The sequence below is a fragment of the Triplophysa dalaica genome, chromosome 11, assembly GCF_015846415.1.
Source record: "Triplophysa dalaica isolate WHDGS20190420 chromosome 11, ASM1584641v1, whole genome shotgun sequence".
NCBI classification, from domain to species: Eukaryota; Metazoa; Chordata; class Actinopteri; order Cypriniformes; family Nemacheilidae; genus Triplophysa; species Triplophysa dalaica.
The window spans coordinates 22,753,361-22,767,994 of NC_079552.1; the positions used below are offsets into that span (position 1 = coordinate 22,753,361).

Here is a 14,634-nt window from a genome sequence, read left to right on the forward strand (position 1 = left end):
GCTCATGAAAAATGGGGGCAAAAACAAGTGTTGCGTTTATAATTTTGGTCCGTGTAAGCGGAGAAGACCAAGAGAAATAGTCACATGATCAACAGAAATAAATGTACACTTTTGTGTGAGGAAATTGAACAAAAAGTAAGCAGAAAATAGAAAAAGCTCTGACCAGCTATCGTAGAGGGAGGAGAAGAAGCCCTGCATGCGTTCAACAACAGTTCTATACACTGGGGTATCGTAGGCATCTAACACTGGCTGAACAACTCCTGTTGGACATAGTCACTTTTAGCATACAAAAAAGGGAGAACCTGACCGCTGAACAGAACAGAAAAAATCTTTAAGGAACCCACCTAAAACAAAATTCTTTTCCACATCCATTATGTCATAAACGTTAGTGAAGGTGTTGCTGAGCCGAGCAAGGTTCTCTGGCAAGAACAAACTGCTCAGGGTCCTGAAACCAAAAAACAGGAGGCTAAGTAAACATTAGCTGTTCACTAAACTATAAACAGATCAAGGGCATATTACTAGATCAGCAATGAATTGAGTGTGACTGTACTTTTTGGCACATTTTGTAAGACTGATACAAATAATCCAAAAAAGAAATCCATGTGAAGGACATGAGCTATGTAAGCAAAATATATTATTATGTTAAATATTGATATAATTAAACATAATATATAATTATATAATAAATAATCCATCTATTTATATAACAATATATAAATATATGATAAAAGCGTCTCCTAAATGAGTTAATATAAATGTTATGTAGTGACTGTCTTTGTTATAATGGGTTGTTAGACAGTGGAGTGTATGGTTTAGCGACCACAAAGATTTTCAACTCAGAAATCATATGTACCTGATAAGGGCCAGTAGGTTAGGTAGCAGGGGACACAGGGTCTCAGCACAGGGATTTCTGTAGATAGGGGCTCCATCAGTAGTGTACCCCACCAGGAAGTTGCCCCTTTTAGCTGCTTCAGGGTCAGCAGGCCAACGAGCACGCTTCACCACTGCCATTATGGTGTACACACAAAAACTGATCTGCCATAAGACACATCAGCCAATTAGGGATGGTTAATTCTCTCTGTTTGCAATATACCAGTAAAATTCTCCCCATGATAGGAATTAGTCTTCATGCGATAATAAAAATAAAGCCTTGATGACATATGTATGTGCGAGACTGATTCACAGCTCATGTGCAAAGAGAAAGAATAGCTGAGGGGAGCTCTAGCGAAGAAGCATCGTGTTCAAATATGACCAAAGAGTTTCGATATGTTTCCTATTTTAAACTTGACTCTTCTGTACTTATGTTGTGTGCTAAGACAAGCGGAAAATGATATGTTGCCGTTTTCTAGGGTGTACGATTAGGAACTATACTCCCATTTCGTCCTAGAAAATCGCAATTTTTACATTTTCCGCCTGTTTTGGTACACAATATAAGTAGAGAAGAGTTAAGTTTTAAATATGATGCCGATTCTACTGGTCTTATTGGATTCATCTATGCTTAGCTATGCTAAAAGTGCTATTGGCAGACCTGGAGATCGACTGAATAGACTCCAAACTCAACCTACATCTTGGGGAGTTGGAGAATAAGCATAATTCCCAAAAAAGTGCAGTCCTATAATAGTCATAATACACGATAAAACTTCACAACATTTGGTTTTCACAATACGTTTTTTTCAAATTGATGTGCACATGCTTCGAACGCATGTTTAGTATGATTTTTGCCCGTATCATACTGAATGCAAAAGGGGAGCATCCTGTGAGAAGCAAAAGCACATTGTGCCTTCAAACAGGTGTTTGCTGCACACACTGCACTACTGACTGTGTACATCCAGAACAAATAAAAACATCTTAAAATCTGAGGCCATCAACTCCTCAGGTGGCATGTCACTGAAAGTTCAAAACGCAGATACAAGGATTATAACATGTGGTCAGGAGCTGTGCGGATTACTTTTAAGGACCTTTGATTGAAGCGAATCGATTGGTTTGTGCGATAATTATTTAGTATTAGCGTCTTATTTAGTATTATCATCTACAGCTTCTTCAGACGAATATCAATCACACCTATCTGTTGCACTCACTTAGAAAGGTGCAGCTCCTGAAGTGGGAATTCTGAAAGGAGATTGGCAATTGGTTGTCTCATTACACTTGCCAAACAGAATTATAAAAAAATGCATTTTCTCTTTTTTAGAGATGACAATTTGTGTGCATCCCCTTCAGCAGTGCCTTTCAAGGGTGCAAAAATGATGCTTGGAGGTTGTGTTTCTGTGTTTTGTGTTTTCAAAATATGGCACCTGAGGACTCACACTTTATTAATCAGAAAATACTGTGATATAGTTTTAAATTCATAACCCCCATCCCTAGGGCAAATAAAGGTTAGAAAATTATAGTTAAAAATTATAAAAATAAACGCACATACTGTATATGAAACCTACCCGTGCCCTGTTAATACCAGTTTGGTCCTCTGTGCCCGATTCACAGTTCACCTGATCCGCTCCAACATAAGCCAAGAAAGCAGCAGGATCCCATAACACCCTGGAGAACAATGGAGAATTAGGTGAAGGTTTGCACATCACCAGACACCTAACTAGTTAACACAAATAAAACACAAACATTCACTGTTTTCACACATTAACAGTAGTCTAAAATGCGTGGTGTATCTCTAGAAGATTTGTCCTGGTTTTATGGGCTCATCCGTCATTGATGTGAGAGAGTTGAGAACCATTGATTCTGAACTCTGAACTCTTCACACATATACCAGCATGTGCTATTAACATCTTTGTTTATAGTGTTGATAACCTGTGCTGATCTCAACTGAAGTCTCTTAAAGAGGAATTACACAAATCAGACTTTTCATGAGTGGATTACATAAATAAATTTTATATGTTTTTTGGGGGCAACTTTGTTTTAGTCAAACAGTAATTACTACCCTTGTGGGATAAACGTGTGATAGAGCATTATTTCTTTTTTCAACACTGGTTCAGAACACCACTGCCAGTGCAGAATAGATAGGAAAACACATGTTATTGCAGCATGCAGGGTTCAGATATTTCAAGGACCAAGCTCATTGGTTCTCAAGTGTCTCAAAACCTATATTGTCTAAATACACTCAAAATATGAATAGTTTTTCATCTCAAACTTAAAGTCATATACACACGATGGCATGAGGCTGAGTATTAATGGATTAAACTTCATTATGGATAACCGATTCCTTAAATGAACATAAATGATGCACTTCAAGCGATAAGAGTAGACTTCAGTATTTATACCTTTTCATCTCTCCTGACAGCCACTGTGCAGTAACAGGTGCCATGAGCTCCACCAGGAAGGCTTTCTGCTTGTTGTAGTCATTAAATTGATTGCTGATAAGTATTAAGGCTTCTATGAGGGCACATTTCTCCATCTGCGTCAGCAGCAACTCATCGGAGAACAACCTCTTCACATGCTCGTACATCAGGTCAAAACACGGCTAAAAAACACGATTGATCAAAGTATGACAAACATGTCTGACTGATGTGATGTGAAAATTTTACTATAGCTGCTCCTCACGAAGCACTAAGAACAAAGCATAGCAAAAAAGAAATGGTTTACAATGTAAAAGACCATTCGCTTACACATACCAGCATAAGCTCAGAAAAATCTCGACACATCCTGACGATGGAGGAACACGCATGTCTTCTGACGTTCTTAACAGCTCGAGTCCAAGGCACCTAAAACCAGTCACTGAATGTTAAAAATGTTCGATTAGAGAATCAACCACGAGCATGTTCATCCCCGGTTCCAGAGTCAAGGCTTAGCCTATGCCAGGAAGTAAGATGACTTAGAAAAAAACATTACCCATGTGAATCTTGAGACAGAATAACGGCATTGACATATTTAAAAAAACATCAGAGCAAATGAATTTCAGTTAAGAAGTTAAGTCATCTTAAGCCTTGTCTGTGAAACTGGGGCTCAGTGTTAAGTGTGGGTACCTTACCTTGCTTTCTTCCAACTCAAATGTGATGGAAGGAAATATCTTTAAAAAAAAGAAGGAAAAAAGGCGTCAATGAAAAAGGAGGGAATGAGGATTATAATATGTGACAGATTCAAAATGTTGCATTATCCTTTCACACTACAACCATGAACAAAAAGATACAATATTGTTAGTAGGACTGTCACAATCATGTAATTTGGATGATGATTGATTGTCTTTAAAATTCAGGTATAGGATTAAAAGTGTTACAGTTCTGTCAAAGTTCAGAATGACCATCCCACCAACGCCTTACAGCCGTCACCAGGGGCGGACGTATTATAAACTCGAATGCACACAACGCAAAGGAATTAGCAAGTTTCTTGGTTAGCAAGAAATATATTCTAAAATGGCCTGGACACATTTGTTGGTACCCCTTAGAAAAGATGATACATCATTGGATTATAGTGGTATTTCAAACAAATTAGTGTCTTTAATTAGTATCACACATGTATCCAGTCTTGTCATCAGTCATTCAGCCTATTTAAAGGTTATAAAGTCGTTACTGTGCTGTTTGGTGTCATTGTGTGCACACACTGAACATGGACCAGAGATATCAAAGGATAGAGTTGTCTGAGGAGCTCAGAAAGAAAATAGCATGGTCAAGGCTACAAGACCATCTCCAGCTGCTCGATGTTCCTGTGACAACAGTTGACAATATTATGAAGAAGTTTAAGGTCTGTGGAATTGTAGCCAACGTCCCTGGGCATGGAAAATGGAGGGATAATGGATAGTGTGAATGGAAAAAGAATCAAGGATAACTGCCAAACGGATACAATCTGAACTCCAAGGTGAAGGCACGTCAGTTTCTGATCGCATCCTCCCTCGCCTTTTGAGCAAAAGTGGGCTCCATGGAAGAAGACCCAGGAGGAAGAAAAACATAAAAAGCAGACTGGAATTTGCTCAAATTCATATTGACAAGCCACAATCCTTATGGGAGAATGTCCTTTGGACAGATGATTCAAAACTGGAGCTTTTTGGCAAGTCACATCAGCTCTATGTTCAAAGACAAAAACTGGGTCCTCCAACAGGATAATGACTCAAAATATACAGCTCAAATCACCCAAGAATGGACAAGAACAAAACATGTGACTATTCTGAAGTGGCCTTCTATGAGTCCTGATCTGAATCCTATTGAACATCTATGGAAAGAGCTAAAACTTGCAGTCTGGAGAAGGCACCCATCACACCTGAGACAGCTGGAGCAGTTTGCTCAGGAAGAGACGGCCAAACTACCTGTGAACAGGTGCAGAAGTCTCATTGAGAGATACAGAAACCCTTTGCTTGCAGTGATCACCTCTAAAGGTTGTGCAACAGAATATAAGGTTAGGGCTCCATTCATTTTTTTCTATAACATTTTTTTTTATTATTTACAAAATTATGATGAATAAAAAATCAAAAGCAAAGTCTGATTTCTATTGAATTTGAAATAAACAATGGTGGATTCCAATTACTTTGTCAGTTTCAAGTTATTTCAGAGAAAAATGTGCATTCTTCGTTTTGTGGAGGGGTACCAACAAATTTGAGCAGTCTGTAATGCTTGATTTATGACTAATTAAATGTAAATAATTTGGCTTGTTAAACTTGCAAAAGCAGTTTTGCTTTAATATGAAAAACATACCAGGCAGTGACGGGCGAGCTGTGTGTACTTAAAGAAAATGGGAGCACATGTGATTTACTAACTGATAAAAAGAGATTTTCAGGTGCGAAATTCGTAAAAATTCCTAGAGTCCTAAATCTTACCTTACAGAGTACTTGAGGCAAAAAGTGAGGCTGGTGTTTCACAAAGGGAAAGAGAGTGGATATGTTGGTAAGAAGACATGAGAGAATTAGTGGATCTCTCGTCTCATAGTTCACAATCGCCCTCAACAACTCCATGCTCCCATCAACAGGCTGTTTCTAAAGACAAACAAGTTCAAGGAGGAGATCAACCACATGTATATTTAACTACCCTCCTTACATTTACATCACTGTTTCGAGGCTGAACAATTCTTTTTAAGGAAATAATGTTGGTTGTACCTCCTTCTCGGGCATTTTGAAGAGTTGTCCAAAAACACATTCAATGAAGAAAGTCATGGCTTCCCACTGAACCGCTGAGGGGGACAGAGCAGAACAGAGACCTTCCCCTGTCTTGGCTTTAACAGTGAACAACACAAAAAGTCATGTTAAAGGAATGTTCACGACCAAATACAAAGTTAAGAACTGTCTCTTTGGATAAAAGCCTCTGCCAAATGAAGAAATTGTAAATGCTGTTTGTTGGTAATGTTACCACATAAATGTTTAATCAAGCAACAACAAAAATCTCAGTTACAGCAAGGCAATGTACAAGCAGTATGCCGGTTAAGAAGCAAACACAGCATTAATAATGTGGCTGGGGTTTAAAGTTCACACAAAAAAAATTGCAAAAGAAAGTTGGTAACCAAACAGCACTGGCCCGCATTCACCTCTGTTGTTTGGACACAAATCCAATGCAATTGAAAGAGGCACAGCTAACAACATTCTTCAAAATTTCTTCTTTTGTGTTCTGCGCAAGAAAGTAATTTATTTCGAGTATTTATAATTTATAATTTTTTTATTTTGGGTAAATTATCACTATAAATGATAAACATGTAACCATGAAACTGGCCCACACATACAGTATTGCTTGTGTAAAATGTTATATTCTATCAGCCATGTAGTCAATGTAATGCTGATAACAAGCTGCAAACTGGTTATGATTTCACAATACACAAAACCACTACAAGAACAGGACTGTAATGTAAATATTATTATAGAATAGTTTGGAGTGAACGCTGTGTGAAGTTAAAGTACCGTGAGAGTGATTGGAAACAGTCACTCTCGAAACATCGGTCTGATTCAGGTTCAACCGACACGCTGAAAAGGCAGCTGTGCTATGATATGCCAGTTCACCAGGTGATTGGTTGAATACTGCAACGGTGAGTAAGAAATGGTACTGACAGGTTCGCGACATTACTTTCGTGTGCATTTGGGGGGTCTTGGTCAAATCATACCACCAACTAAGGGAGATTTGTGGGGGTGTGTTAACACGAGGCGTTTCAGGCAGGTCTGGGTGAGCATTCGCTTTTACATAGAATGCATCTTTTGTTCCCACGCTTTCATTTCTGTAATTTTACGTGTCTAATACATGCATGGGCAACATATAACACACCAGACATAAAAAACGTATATTTGCGCCATACGACCCCTTTTTAATATCAGACTTCTATTAAGAGGGCATTCCCCCAGCCCCAGGGCCTAAAATATGTTTTACCTTTTCTCATTTTTTCCTGTAAATCTTGTTTGGAAAAATGCACATTGTGAAAAGAGCTATATAAATAAAATTGAATTGAATTATAACCTGCAAATGATTTCTTGTTCAGACATTGTAGAAAATCCCTGAAACGCTAATAACCCAAAAGCCCAATATTGTAATAATACAATGTTTCCCTAAAATCAAAATAGAAAAATCCTAAATATTCCTGCATTAGAGGCAGAACTTTTTTTACTGTTTTTGTTCTATATTTGGGTCTCTCAGGGTTAATGGAACTTCGCTTTTTATTCAACCCTATGCTAAAGTGATGACTACGTTAGCATCCACACCAACAAATAATTAATGTGCATTACAAGCACGTGGTGCTGATATTTTCATACATTAAAGTGGTGATATGACATCATTAAAAACAATATTATAAAATTAAATTAAACAAGCATTTTATGGAAATTATGCAAATGTGGAGGAAAAGAACTTACATGTAGTACTACCAGTATCTATAGGTGTGCTTATCTGATGCTTGAGCCATTCTCTAGCAATCTGAAAGGCTTCAAAAGGGGCAATGTTGCAAGCCAGGCGAACTGCTTGACCCTGCTGAGCCCTGAAAGCTAAGTAAAAAATAAGTATATATTTTTTTAAAACATTGTATATCTTAGGGGTATAAATACATGTATACACAGGGCTGGAAATAAGGAGGGACGGATTACAGGGAGTGATTATTTATGAGGGGGGCAGCATGTCAAAATGTGGAGGATTTGCATCTTGAATCCATTCACTTACAATTAAAGTAGGAGTTAAAATCTTCATCACTATCAAAGTCCATCCTGGAGAAATCGCAGCCTTGACTATCATTTTTTGAGGGAAATCCAGTCTGTAAAAGTCAGATAAAGCATTTGTATGAAAGTCACTAGCAGGATGTTCTGGTTCAGGAATACACCAAACCTACCTTAACAAGATTAATCCTTGCCACTTCTAAATATTTGATGGCCATTTGGCCAACTACAGGATCCTTTGATAAAACCTCATGTCGGAATAGGCTACACCATGTGATTTGAATAGAAGACCTCAAAAACTGTAATTAAAGGAAGAATTTTTGAAATATATGACTACTAAAAATAAGAAATAAAGTTTACAGAATGAGTATATACACTAGTTGCTATAATGATGATGTACCTGGCTGGGATGGGTAGTGAAGGACAGAAGTGCTTCCATAAACTTATTCAGGTTAACAGGAACCGGCACTTCAACATCTGAACCCTAAAAGGAACAAATCCATCTCTTGAATGTTCTCATAAGAGGGAAAATAATGATAATAAACTATGAGGATTAAGATATCGGTTTACCACGAGTGAGCAGAGTTGGCCACAAAGGGCACAGAGAACTTGACACAGCCTTTTCAAAAATGTGTATCTTCTTTCAACGATGCCATTTGATGATCTTAAGTGTAAAGAGACAGACAGTGTTTCATCATTAAAAAACATTTAATATTTCAGTTACTTCAAAATTATGCTGCACACTAGACTTTTTCGTTCCATTATCTTTTGTACATGCATACAAATGTGTTTGCGGAAACTCAATGTCCACCCTCGGGCAAAATTCTGCATTCAGCGGCATTCCAAAGGTCAAGGTTGGTGAATTGCTAATTCATAACAAATCTTAACATGTCATTTTTTAACATGTTCAAAAAACCCTTATGATGCCCATACATTCGAGGACCGTGACATCGCCCGGCATGGCACAGCCGGGGGCCCACCCTGGAGCCAGGCCCGGGGCTCGTATGCGACCCCATGGGGTCCGGCCGGGCTCAGCCTGAAGGAGCGACCTGGGGCAACCCTCCCGTGGACCCACTACCTGCAGGAGGGACCGTAAGGGGCCGGTACTTAGTGGACCGGGCGGCAGTCGAAGGCGGGGGCCTCGACAACCCAATCCCTGGACTTGGAACGTCACCTCCCTGGCGGGGAAAGAGCCTGAGATTGTGCATGAGGTTCAGAGATTCCGACTAGAGGTAGTTGGGATCACTTCTAGGCACAGCTTGGGCTCTGGAACCACACTCCTCGAGAGAGGATGGACTCTTAACCACTCTGGAGTTGCCCATGGTGAGAGGCGGCGGGCTGGTGTGGGTTTGCTTATAGCCCCCCAGCTCAGCCGCCATGTGTTGGAGTTCACCACGGTGAATGAGAGGGTCGCTTCCCTGCGCCTTCGGGTCGGGGATAGGTCTCTCACTGTCGTGTGCGCCTATGGGCCAAACGGCAGTGTAGAGTACCCGGCCTTCTTGGAGACTCTGGGAGGGGTGTTAGAAAGTGCTCCGACTGGGGACTCCATCGATCTGCTGAGGGACTTCAACGCCCACTTGTGCAGCGACTGTGATACCTGGAGGTGCATGATTGTGAGGAACGGCCCCCCTGATCTGAGCCCGAGTGGTGTTCTGTTATTGGACTTCTTTGCTAGTTACAGCTTGTCCATAACGAATACCATGTTCAAGCATAAGGTTGTCCATCAGTGCACATGGCACCAGGACACCCTAGGCCGGAGGTCGATGATCGACTTTGTGGTTGTTTCATCTGACCTCCGGCTGTATGTCTTGGACACTCGGGTGAAGAGAGGGGCGGAGCTGTCAACTGATCACCACCTGGTGGTGAGTTGGATCCGATGGTGAGGGAGGAAGCTGGACAGACTCGGCATACCCAAACGTACTGTGAGGGTCTGTTGGGAACGTTTGGCCGAATCCCCTGTCAGAGAGATCTTCAACTTCCACCTCCGGCAGAGCTTCGACCAGATCCCGAGGGAGTCTGGAGATATTGAGTCCGAGTGGACCGTGACTGGAGAGGAGAATCCGACAGATGATAGAACCTTGAAATCAGGAGGAACAGTGTGGTTTTCCTCCCGGTCGTCGAACACTGGACCAGCTCTATACCCTCTCCAGGGTAATGGAGGGTTCATGGGAGTTTGCCCAACCAATCCACATGTGTTTTGTGGATTTGGAGAAGGCATTCGACTGTGTTCCTTGCGGCATCATGTGGAGGGTGCTCAGGGAGTATGGGATTTGGGACCCTTTGCTAAGGGCTATAAGGTCCCTGTACGACCGGAGCAGGAGCTTGGTTCGCATTGCCGGCAGTAAGTCAGACTTGTTCCCGGAGCATAGGGGACCACACGATTTAACGATTTCTGCTCTTTGCGGATGATGTTGTCGTGCTGGCCCCATCAGACCAGGACCTTCAGCATGCACTGGGGCGGTTTGCAGCCAAGTGTGAAGCGGCTGGGATGAGAATCAGCACCACCAAATCCGAAGCCGCCGTTGTTCTCAGTCGGAAAAGGGTGGCTTGCCCACTTCAGGTTGGTGGAGAGTTCCTGCCTCAAGTAGAGGAGTTCAAGTATCTGGGGGTCTTGTTCACGAGTGAGGGAAGATGGAACGGAGATTGACAGACTGAATCGGTGCAGCTTCTGCAGTAATACGGCCGCTGTACCGGTCTGTCATGGTGAAGAAGGACCTGAGCTCGATTTACCGGTCAATCTACGTTCCTACTCTCACCTATGGTCATGAGCTGTGGGTCATGATCGAAAGGACAAGATCCCGGATACAGGCGGCCGAAATGAGTTTTCTCCACAGGGTGGCTGGGCGATCCCTTAGAGATAGGGTGAGAAGCTCAGTCACTCAGGAGGAGCTCAGAGTAGATCCGCTGCTCCTTCACATCGAGAGGGGCCAGCTAACGTGGCTCTGGCATCTTTTCCGGATGGAAAAGCTGGAGCTGGAGTAAGTGTCTAGGGAGAGGGAAGTCTGGGCATTCCTGCTTACACTGCTGCCCCCGCGACCCGGCCCAGGATGAAGAAGAAGAAGATTGATGGACGGATGGATCTTAAAATGTCATCAATATGCCACTGTGTGATCTTTTAAATTAGATGAAATGGTAATGATTACAATATTAAACAATTCAATTTTGTACAACACCACTTTAAAATAACAAAATAGCAATAACAAAGTGAATGCGCCAAAATCCATGATAAGTGTTTTATCAACTACCCATTCACTCAGGGTCTCCATGGAAATTTCGCCTTCTAAAAGTCTAGTATGCTAACAGCATAAACAAAGGGGTTTTTAAAAGGGGCATAAACTCACTGGTTGCATGTAGCTTCCCCATCTGCAGACCTGTAACAGCAAAATTCAAACGAACCTGGTCAACCACCCAGTACAGTACACGGAGTACACCCAGACTACATATTTCAAGTAAGTTTGAGTAAGTTCACTTACCGTGCAGCAGAAAGGATATAATTCATGGCAGCTTCATCAAATAGCACCATAAGAGGCTGCCGTTCCTCTAACTTTCCCTGTAGAAATAGGATGTTCAAAATTGTAATATTATAGTATTTTAATATCATTCTTTAATAAGAAATGTTAAATCATATGGGGTCATTCAAGGTCAAATCAATCAAATTTAAAAAAATATTTTTTGATAATGTTAATTGTTTTCTGAAACAAAGTTGTATTTAAAGTCCGGGTAAACTCTAAACATGGCCCCTTCCCTAACACTATAACAACTAAAGCGCAGCATCAGTGGTTCGCACCGCCTGCTCAATCGATACAGTAGGTGACTACTGCAGCCTGCACCTCTAGATTCTACACACCAACTCGGACTAGGAGGAGTTCGAACAAATATTGCATTCAAATCCACACGAGCCCAGGTTTCAAAGGGAAAAAAATATTTCTAGGTTGTACAGTTTAAAGATGGGGTAACAATATTTCATGCACTCTGACTTTTGTACATTGTTAACATGCTGGCTTCGCAAGCTTAACCTGATCAAATTGTCAAAAAACGAGTTGAAACAGTCCGGCGCAATAGAAGAAAAAGCTCATTCTAAGGTAATAAAGACATAACGCTTCATTATGTAAGGTTTTATACACATCTGAAGACATAGTTATGTATATTATATTGCATTTCTACCAATAGAGCCTCCTTAATTTTACACACTGCTCCAAATTAATTTTACACACTGGTCCACTGGTCAATATTCTGGAGTGAAATTGAAATTCACAACTCTCCTTTTCTAAGAAATGTGTTTGCAGAATTCAGCGGCATCCCATCGACAAACTGCGGCAAAAATTAAATAACATCCTTAATTGCCATATCTGTTTTTTTGGATCTTGAAAGTCCTAGTTACCATTCACTTACTTTTACTACATAAAAGGGAACAGCATTAACACTTGGCCTCTAGACAGTAACAACTTTCAACAAAACAAATACTTCAAAAGAGAAATAGTCACTCACCTTTCTACTAATGGCAATGAGAAGACACTCTGCAGCTTCCAACTGTAGCTCAGGTTCACTCAGCAGAAGGCACAGAATCTCCAGAAGACGGCAGTTCTCATTAGTGATGTGACATAGAGCAACCCAGTCAATGTAGCCCGCCAGAGTATTAAGAGTAGCCACACCCACACGACAGTGAGCTTTCATCTGTTGATAAACCAAGGCATGACTATATCTTTAAATATATATATATATATATATAAATGGAATAAACAAATACACTCTAATTAAGTTGATTGACAAATAATCCAACTCACCCTTAACTCTTGACCAACGATGCTTTTCTAGAAAACATGAATAAACCAATTCAAATTATTTAAACATCACAGCACATCCACAAATCATGAACTCATGATCGTCTCGAGAACTAACCAGTTTCTTGTACTCGTTCACATGGAGCTGCAGTACACCGAGCAGAAAGGTGAAGATGCTGTCCATATTCTGTGTAAGGGTGTGCTGGATATCTCGCCGTCTTTGAATGGGTAATGTTTGAAATGTGATCACATCCTCAGCTAACCGTAACAGAATAAGCATCACAAGTTCTGTCTGAGCATCCTGAAAAGAATTAGGGATAACAATCAATTTAATGCAAGCCAATTCTAGATTTTAAGAATGGATTATATTTAAGATGAGGGAGTACTGTGTGAGCTTGTGTTCAATAAAAGTGAGTACTATCTGAAGTGACAAGAAGAAGGTGAGCGAGTGATATAGATACAAAACATTTATAAATAGGGCTGGTGGCCAAAAAAAGTCATTCTGTTCCCTGGTTGGAGCTTGTAGTATGATTATTAACCCCGTCCCTATAAACAACATCCCTCAAGGTGTGTAAAATGCCTGATATACCCCCATAGCAGTAAGCGCCTCCATCTCCTTAAGCATGTCAGGCCAGTGCTGCGGCCACTCTCTCTTGACCATTTCAACTACTATGCGTGACAGGGCATCCTTAACATAACATTCCTCTTCCAGAACCGGCTGCATACCCTGAAAATGGACATGAAGCATATGATTAACTAAAGCTTGTTGGACCATGCATCAAGATTTTACAGAAATACAATGTAGACGCTCACATGTGATAACAGCTCCATTGTGCAGTTTTTCAGTTGGACTTTCTCCTCCAGTGACATGTTATTCCACTGAAACCTGTACACCAGTCAGAACAGACATTTCTGATCAATATGTATGGTTCAGTATGATATGCAATCATCCCAGAGGCTTTGAGACACTTACTTGACCACATGTTCCAGTATCTGCAAGCCAAAGTGTCTGACCACTGCAGTCTGTGATTTGTCCGCTAACTGGAGACCACACTCAACACAGAAGGGACATTTCTCCTTGAACTCTTCAATAAACTACAAAACAAGGAAATCGAAAACATATCTAACAATTATTCTCCTTATGATCACCTGAAGGTTAAAAAGTAGCCAATGTTGTAGCCCACATAGAAACTAAAGCACTTGTTCTGAACCTGACATCCCTATGAATGAGGATGCTAGGGTAACAACAGCGTTCATCAAAATCTATTAGGCTGTAGTTGTTTTTATCAAAACGGGACTGTCCTATTAAACTTCTATAGTATGAACGATTTAATTCACAAAATGCTTCTGATTATCACCTTAAGGGCCTCCAGGCGGTATCTTTGGCTGGATTCTGCATCCATCATCACATTAACAGCTTTTGTAAGCTCGTCACACATCGCACGCACCGCTTCGGACATGGCTTTAAATGCGTCCACGAGATATAACGTAAAACAATGTAAAACACCCGCAAAAATGTAAATCGTTCGCGAGTCTCACTGCTCTTTTAGCTCACTAGTGTAAGCACACTTCAAAAAAACGTGGTAGGTCGCTGGATCTGCAAACATAAACTTCACATTAGCCGTTGAATTGTGTGTCTAAATCGCCGCCATATTAGACCGGGACAGACTGTCTTATGAACGCGTTGCTGTGAGGGAGTCTACGGTTATTCTGGATAAGAGCACATTATTGTGTACATTTCTCAAACTATTTTGATTTTTTATGAAGTCTCTGCATTTCATGTCGTTAATTACACAGAATCTT

At 40.7% G+C, this 14,634-nt stretch overlaps 1 protein-coding gene across 1 annotated transcript in view; it reads right to left on the reverse strand.

Moving 5' to 3' along the window:
- LOC130431473 (exportin-5) overlaps positions 1-14,634 on the reverse strand; it is a 34,160-nt gene extending 19,526 nt beyond the window's left edge. Inside the window, exons 1-23 of the mRNA XM_056760517.1 lie at positions 14,190-14,634; positions 13,805-13,926; positions 13,645-13,717; positions 13,421-13,558; positions 12,950-13,132; positions 12,835-12,861; positions 12,539-12,724; positions 11,524-11,600; positions 11,392-11,421; positions 8,621-8,714; positions 8,451-8,534; positions 8,224-8,349; positions 8,058-8,148; positions 7,757-7,885; positions 6,026-6,141; positions 5,750-5,905; positions 3,974-4,012; positions 3,618-3,707; positions 3,267-3,466; positions 2,433-2,532; positions 854-1,035; positions 345-445; positions 164-260 (exon numbers count right to left, since the gene is read on the reverse strand). Coding sequence (XP_056616495.1) covers positions 164-260; positions 345-445; positions 854-1,035; positions 2,433-2,532; positions 3,267-3,466; positions 3,618-3,707; positions 3,974-4,012; positions 5,750-5,905; positions 6,026-6,141; positions 7,757-7,885; positions 8,058-8,148; positions 8,224-8,349; positions 8,451-8,534; positions 8,621-8,714; positions 11,392-11,421; positions 11,524-11,600; positions 12,539-12,724; positions 12,835-12,861; positions 12,950-13,132; positions 13,421-13,558; positions 13,645-13,717; positions 13,805-13,926; positions 14,190-14,291 — 2,543 coding nt within the window. The 5' untranslated portion in view covers positions 14,292-14,634. The remainder of the gene's footprint in view (positions 1-163; positions 261-344; positions 446-853; positions 1,036-2,432; positions 2,533-3,266; positions 3,467-3,617; positions 3,708-3,973; positions 4,013-5,749; positions 5,906-6,025; positions 6,142-7,756; positions 7,886-8,057; positions 8,149-8,223; positions 8,350-8,450; positions 8,535-8,620; positions 8,715-11,391; positions 11,422-11,523; positions 11,601-12,538; positions 12,725-12,834; positions 12,862-12,949; positions 13,133-13,420; positions 13,559-13,644; positions 13,718-13,804; positions 13,927-14,189) is intronic.